Genomic DNA, 7,835 nt, shown 5'->3' on the forward strand with positions numbered 1-7,835 from the left:
CGCGGCATGGAGGACCCCGCGGGCACCGTCACCCTGAACGTGGGAGGGCTCCGCTACCGGACCCGCCGCGGCACGCTGGCCGCCTTCCCGGGCACCAAGCTGGGCGGCCTGGCGGAGCCGCGGGCCGCGGCCGGGCCCGACTTCGACGCCGCGGCCGGGGAGTTCTTCTTCGACCGGGGCGGCCGCCTCTTCGAGCACGTGCTGCACCTCTGCCGGAGCGGGCACCTGCCCTGCCCCGCGGCCGTGTGCCGCGCCGCGCTGCGGGAGGAGCTGGCCTTCTGGGGGCTGGCGGAGGCCCGGCTGCCGCCCTGCTGCCGGGACAGGCTGTGCACGGCCGAGGGCCCCGGCGAGGCGTGCGACCCGGCGGCGGGCGCCGGCGAGCGAGAGGAGCGGCGGGGCCTGCTGGAGCCGGAGGCCGCGCGGCCGGCGGGGCGGTGGGCGCGGTGGGCGCTCCCCGCCTGGACGCTGCTGGAGAAGCCCTGCTCCTCCCGAGGGGCCCTGGTAAGCGAGCCCCCCCCCCCCGCGCGCAGGCTGGGCTGCAGGGGCTGGCAGGTCGCGCAGGGGGGAGCCTGAAGAGTGAGACAGATGCGCGTCTCTCCGCGTTACTCTAGCGTTGCGCGTCGGAATACCGTCGCTGCCGCCCCCCAGCTCGTCCTCACAAAGGAGTTGGCATGGCTGCCCTTGCAGGGCCACAGTCTGCCCGCACCCCGGCTTCCCCCTTTTCCTACCTGGGTGGCAGCTTGGGATAAAGCAGCCTGTCCGGACCCTGAACACGTCCCCCCCCCCACCATCCAGCCCCTAGGTTTCCTTCCTTCCTTCCTTCCTTCCGCCCATCAAAGCAAAGTACAAACATGATGGCTTGCAGCCTGCCGTGTTAGGCTTACGGTTCTTGTTTTGAACAACTTGGGCACCAGATCTCAGGAAATACCATTAAGTGGCCTTTGGCTGGTTGACAGTTGGGGCAAGTTCCAGGCATCTGGTCCAAAGCATAAGGTGATGCAATGATGTGTCTCCACCCTGTGAAGTGGCTTACGGACAGGGGTCTGCTGCACTGTTGGCCCCCCACTGATCTGCTTGAGAGCAGTGTCCCCAACTGCATTTGTCTCTTTCCCAATATACATTGCTGGAATGGGAAGCCCCAGGGTACACCAAATTTGGGGAGCATGGGGGGGGGGTTATTTGCAGTACTTCCCAGTAATTTTGAATTCTATTTTTGAAATGGAAAATAGAGGGAATTATGTTACCCGTGTTTCCAAACAGTAATAAGTATTTTGGGGTATGCATTAGATTGAAGGTATGTAGTTCTACATACCTCTGCTCCACCTCTCCACTAAAATTTACAGCCAACATACACCAGTCACTTTCTCCTTGCAAACATAAATTGGCTGTCCTCATCCCCTGATTCTGCAAAATTCAGAGTCTTATTTACAGTTATACTCAGAAAGAGTATAATGAGAGTGGGGGGAGAGGCAGAAAGAGAGAGAATGCCATTTCATTTGCATATGAATGCAAAATGATACAATTTTCAAGCAAACACACAAATGGAAACCTACCGTGTTGCTTAAACATTTCTGAATCCTTTCGAATTTTCAATATTTCTGCATAAGCTTTGGATCATTTTCCTCAATAAATAAGCGAAGAAATATAATGTTTTTGACTCATTAGTTTAGTCCTTTTTATATAGCTTTAGGACTTGTGTGGAGAATGGAACACATTTTAGGTCATATTTATACAGAAATACTGAAAATTCAAAAGGGTTCACAACTTTTAAGCAACACGGTATCTAGGCTTTCACTTCCACCCTTCTGTGAACCTGAAAATGCAGTTTACCGTATATATATCAGTGAAGGTCACTGCACAACGGCATATACCTGTGAAGATAATTCAAGAAAAATGCATTATACTAGAAGAAAAGTTTCAAATTATCTACATTTAACCAAATTGCAAACAGAAACATATACATTTTGGGAAATACGCTTAACACAGAAAAAAATGTTGGTACAGTATCAACTTTTCAAATTCTCAGGTTCAAATGAAACAAACAACTAGATAGAATTGGGGGAAAAAAACCTGAAGTGGACAAATTCAGAGATGGTTGTGGGCTGTGAGCTTCGCCATTCTCTGCACTGGGAAGCTGAGTAGGGCTGGGTCGGTTTAGTAAGGTAGATGGGAAATGTCCGGTAATTTCAGGACTGGCAGCTGGAAAGGAAAGGAGAGAAGGCTTCCTGAGAGAAGGCAGTGGCAAAACACTTCTCTACCAGTGCCAAGAAAACTGCAGAAATGTACCCATGAAGTCACCAAAAATCAAACTTGAGTTGAAGGAGATTTTACAGGCTGTGAAATACCCAAGTCCTGGATGAGAGCGGTAGACTAGGGGAGATGGTGGCCTGGGCCCAGGACTTGGGACCGTTGTCGATGCCCCAAGCAACTAACGCTGGATTTTTCCTCTCCTTCCTGGCAGGGCTTGACAGCCATTTCACTGCTGTTCAATGTTGCCCTTGTCATCCTCCTTTGGGTCAGAGGAAGCCAGTATGAGGACTCCGTAGGAGACAGCAACATCACCCACCCCCACTTGCACCACGTTTCAGCGGGGTCGGCGTGTCCACAGATACCTGCTCTTCTCCACCTGGAGCTTTTCTTCGTTCTCTGCTTCATGGGTGAATTTGTCGTACGACTCGTGTCCTGCCCAGACAAAAAGAAATTCTTTCGAAAGCCCCTGAACATGGTTGATTTCCTCGCCCTTCTCCCAGTTTGCCTCGATCTCTTCTTCAGTAGACGTGGGCGCCAGCCTGAAGCGCTGCCGTGTTGGCTGAACTTGTTCCGCGTGGTGTACATCGTCAAACTCTTAAAGGTCTTCAAGCTCATGGAGGCCCCCCTGATGCTGAGAGTCTTCCCCTACATGTTCAAGTCCATCTTGAAGGAGATTGCCATCCTGATGTGGGTTTTTGTTTTTGAAATCCTTTTCTTTGGCACTCTTTTGTACTATGCTGAATTCTCAGAAAATGACTCATTCTTTGATGATATTTTCTCATCCTTCTGGTGGGCAGTGATCACCTTGACCACCATAGGCTATGGAGACATGTATCCCATCCATACAGCTGGCAAAGTGATCGGAGCCTGCGCAGCACTATGTGGTGTATTAACCATCATCATCCCAATCCCCATCTTATTTATCAAGTTCAAGGGCTATTACGGGGCGATCGTGATCAAAGAGAAGGAGAAGAGGGAGAAGAGAGAAGCATCAACTTTGCCACCTTGAGAAGTGAATGCAAGAGGAAACAGAACTCACGACATCACACATTTGTTTGATTATGCAAATTATGCCTTCCCCTTTGGTTCATATTTTTAATTGAGTAACAATTGATCTCCATGCAAGATTCCTTTCTAACAGTGTTTCATTCTCACGGAAGTTCTTATGCACCAAACCATCCTTACTCACTATGAAATTTGCTAGTCAGTGGGCATTACATTGTGGTTTTTATTATACTGTCATCTTTAGACATGACTGGAACAGTATATAAACCTAGTAAAATAAATTCATACATAGGCTTATTCAGCCAGCCCAGTCCATCGGCAAAGGCTGATTTTAGATTCTGAAAGCAATAGCTATAATTTCATTGCTGTTCTGATCTGGGACTATTTTGCAAGGCAGGAGATCTCCAGCTACCTATCAGAAGCAGGTGCATCTTATTACATGATCATTATGTTCCTTTCCCCACTGATAAGAAGAATCCAGATAAGATGGAGGGCTGTGGGGCAGTCCTGGGGCCTAATTAACTGGACTGTCCTTCTGACCAGGTGTTAAGTCAATCTAAGAGGCCCTTTTAAGGACAGAGTGTCTACAGAGAAGGTAAAACAATCAAGATGGAGGCTGTGATTGCACAATCAAAGCCCCACCCCCTTTTTAATGTGTGTGACCCTCAGCACAAACAAAAAGGGGTGAAGCTTCGGTCATGGGTTTGTGCAGGCACCTCTGTTCTCAAGAGTGCAAATTTTGTGTGGTTTCTGAGCTATGGAAGATGCTCGCTCACTCAGAGGTCATACAAGAGTCTTTGCTGTGTCCTCCTCAGCCTGGCCTTTTCTTTTAAATAGATGAGTGATTTAACTCTTTTTACAACATGTTTAACTTTTTAAGTTTCCATTTTTTATTGTAAGTCACAGAAAGGCCAGATGTAAATTGAATAAAAATGGCAGTTCATATGGGTTTGGGTGGTGGTGAAAATGTATGCAACTAGCATCATTTTTCTAGCTGGAAAACCACTATGGGCCCTGTTCATAGGTGTCCATTGTTATTTGTAGAGGGGAGGGGGCAAGTAATGTCACACATAACATTACGTCGCATCACATAAATGACATAGTATGTCTGACATCTTCATGGCTTATAACAGAGACTAATATATGTATCTACTTGAATATGTCATACTGAGCCCTTTGCACTTGCAATTCCAATCTTTCTTATCAAGTTTTGCTGTTGCAATGACTAGACAGGAATGGGTTTAACAGCCACATCACCAAGCAACATGGCAGAAACCTGTCCACCCATTTGGGGAATTAATTAACTGTGCAGTGATGTTTTGATGCACATCGTGGCTCGTACCAATGCCACTGCTGGATGTGAAAAACTTCACTGCCAGGTTCTGGGGAATTAAGGGCTGGCTTGGTAAGAAATTCTCCTGAGTAGATCTTGCTCCTTCAAAGGACTAGCAAACATCTAACAGTTGGGGGTGGGGGGGAAGAGTCCTCTGTTCCCTCTGCATAAAAGCCTTAGGTGGAGGGAGATCAAAGAGGAGAGAGATCTGCTGATCCTCCTCTGGCTAGGCTTTGTGGATCTTGGCTTGCTGCTTGATTATGCTGCTGTTGTAATTGTGTGATCCTGTCTCTGCTCGTTTGATCCCTGGATGGACATGAATTGTCCCTTCATATCTTTGACTGCTACAGATGTTCCTGATCTTGTCTTGTAGAAGACATTCTTTGCTTCTAGTCCTTGGACAAGTTACCAAGATGCAACCCAGCAATAATTAATTGAATAACTTTAATATTGAGGAGAAGATAAAAACTGAAGTCTAGGGAGCAAAAAAGAAGTATTTTATATAATGAAACCGTGAAAATCCCATATATTCTGCTTTCATGCAACCTTTATTTTAAAAATATAAATTTTAATAGGAATATCTCTTTATAATTCTACCCAGTGTATTAGCACAGAGTTTGTTAACAATTTACTGGATACATGCCGCTATTAAAATGTGGGGCATGTAATTGGCACAATAAACAGACTTACAATAAACAGACTCGTTGTTCATGATAATGAGCAATGGAGAAACAGTCTACAATTCAGGAAAAAATGGAATTTAAATTTGAAAATAAACCACAACTTTTCTTACTGAGTATAATCTCAGAAAATAATCAGCAAGGAACATAGTAACTGTCATACTCCCTGATCACAATGTTCTCAGAACATCCTGATCGGATTTGCAACCATCAAACTCGTGTCAACAGACGGAGTTGGCACAAACCCAGAAGGGAGGGGGTGTTGACCTGGAGTGCGAAGTGGGCTGTTTAGGCTAGGCGTTTACGGCCCAAGGCCATCAGGCCGAGTACCATCCAGGCCATCTGTTGGCAGAGGGGGGAGTACATGCTTTGATGGGTAGAAGGGGGGGGAGTAGAGAATGTGAATTTTAAATTGTAGAACACACGGGAAAGAAGCCATTTGCAACTTTGTACCAGACGCTTCACTTCATTAAACAGTTTAAAAGAGCCTAAGACTCCGAACTGTCCTTGAGTGAATGCTCAAGTGTGTGGATCGTTACGTAAAGTTGTGAATCATCAACCCGGAACTCTTCCTGGGAAAGCCCCAGTTGAGAGTTGCGGAAAACGTCCAGCACTCTGGCAACGAAGACTACAGAGTCCTTGCCATCAAGGGACACCGATAAGACCATCCTCAATGGGAAGGCAGTGGCAGAGAGAGAGGAGATGTCGGAAGAGGCAGAGCGCGATGCAGCTGAGGAGAGTGCGGGAACAGCAAACTACACGGCCGAGCTGGAGAGCGCACGTATCAGCCTTGGCCTGGCTCCAGAACCTTGAACCCCTGAAATGCCTATTCTAAGCCCAGTGCAAGTGATGACTGCGATGCGGGAGGTAGCGAAGCCTCCTCAACCCATTGAAACCCAAGTGAGAATCCAGAGCCCAAGTTCTCAGGGATCTGGTGCGAAAAGGGGGCTACTCCGCAGAAGGTACGGGTCTTCGAAGCAAGAATGTTTGTGATGGAGGAGATGATGCAGCATATGTCCAAGGCAATTGACACTCTGACCGTGGATGGGACAGCACTTGCCCACTCGAGGGTGGGGCACCACGTGGGGGTCTTCCCGGACTCACAGCTCCTGCTTGAGGAGCAGGTGGCAGCTGCGGCCAGGAAGACCTTTGTACATCTGACACACCAGTTGCGCCCTTTCCTAGATGGGGGGGGCTTCAGACAGACAGTCATGCCCTGGTCACCTCGTGGCTTGACTGCTGTAATGTGTCCTACACGGGGCTGCCCTTAAAGACCCCTCGGAAGCTTCAACATGTTTGCCGTCTTTTATTACCAGGGGCCCTGGTAAGCGAGCCACAACCCCCCCCCACCCCCGTGCAGGCTGGGCTACAGGGGCTGGCAGGTCGCGCAGGGGGGAGCCGGAATCTTACCCTGATCTTTAGCAAAAATGCTTCCCAAGGCTTCAGGTTTTCAGTTTAAACAATAAGATTCATGCCAAGGAAAGAAGGATCTCCCAGCTTGGGGGTCACAGCCCCAAGTGCCCCTACCACCACCGGGACCCCTTTGGCCTTCACTTTCCACTCCTCTCTAGTTCCTCCTTCAGGCCCTGGGACTTCCCCAGCTTCTCCTCCTCCACCTCCCTGATGTTGCTGTCACTTGGCACTGCTACATCTATCACCACACTGTCTTCTGGTCCTTGTCTACTTCCACGATGTCTGGTTGATTAGCCAGTACCTGCCTGTCTGTCTGGACCTGGAAGTCCCACAGGATCTTAGCCCTGTCATTCTCCACAACCTTCTGTGGAATCTCCCAACTGGACTTGGGAGGGTCCAGCCCATACACTGCAGATGTTCCTGTACACAGTGCCGGCTACTTGGTTGTGCTGTTCAGCAAAATCTGTTCTTGCCTGCATCTTACACCCTGCCACTGTGCGTTGGACTGTCTCTGAGGCCTCTCTGGACAGTCTGCACCCTGGGTCCTGTCTAGTGTGGTGGACCCCTGCTTCTATGGATCGGGTGCTTAGTGCCTGTTCTTGTGCTGCTATGATCAGTGCCAGTGCTGTCTTTTAGTCCAGCCCTTTCCAGCCACTGGTTGGATTTCCCAAGGTCAGCCACCTCAGCTGTCGATGGTACATCCCATGCAGGGTCTTGTCTTGCCATGGCACTTCCTCTGCTTGATCTTCCTCCCATGCCTGCTGCTGCCTCAGGCATTCTCTCAGCAGCTTATCTTCAGGTGCCATCTTACTGATGTGCTCCTGGATGCTCTGGGTCTCATCCAGGACAGTGGCTTGGACACTCACCAGACCCCGCCTGCCCTCTTTCTGGCTGGTATACAGTCTCTGGGTGTTGGACTTGGGGTGGAAGCCTTCATACATTGTGAGGAGCTTCCAAATCTTCACATCAGCAGCCTCCATGTCCTCCTTTGGCCAGCTCACTCTACCGGCAGGGTATCTGATGACTGGCAGGGCATACATGTTGATGGCAAGGATCTCGTTCTTCCCATTGAGCTAGCTCTTCATGGCCTGTCTTATCCTTTGGTGGTACTTGGTTGTTGCTGTCTTCCTTGCCTCCTCAGCGTGGTTCCCATG

At 49.2% G+C, this 7,835-nt stretch overlaps 1 protein-coding gene across 1 annotated transcript; it reads left to right on the forward strand.

Moving 5' to 3' along the window:
* Nucleotides 1-3,462, forward strand: LOC134504424 (potassium voltage-gated channel subfamily C member 1-like). Its single transcript, XM_063313626.1, has 2 exons — nt 1-501; nt 2,462-3,462. The coding sequence occupies exons 1-2, from the start codon at nt 7-9 to the stop codon at nt 3,257-3,259; spliced, it is 1,293 nt and encodes a 430-aa protein (XP_063169696.1). The 5' UTR covers nt 1-6; the 3' UTR covers nt 3,260-3,462.
* The last annotated feature ends 4,373 nt before the right edge of the window (nt 3,463-7,835 follow it).

Source organism: Candoia aspera, chromosome 12, assembly GCF_035149785.1.
Source record: "Candoia aspera isolate rCanAsp1 chromosome 12, rCanAsp1.hap2, whole genome shotgun sequence".
NCBI classification, from domain to species: Eukaryota; Metazoa; Chordata; class Lepidosauria; order Squamata; family Boidae; genus Candoia; species Candoia aspera.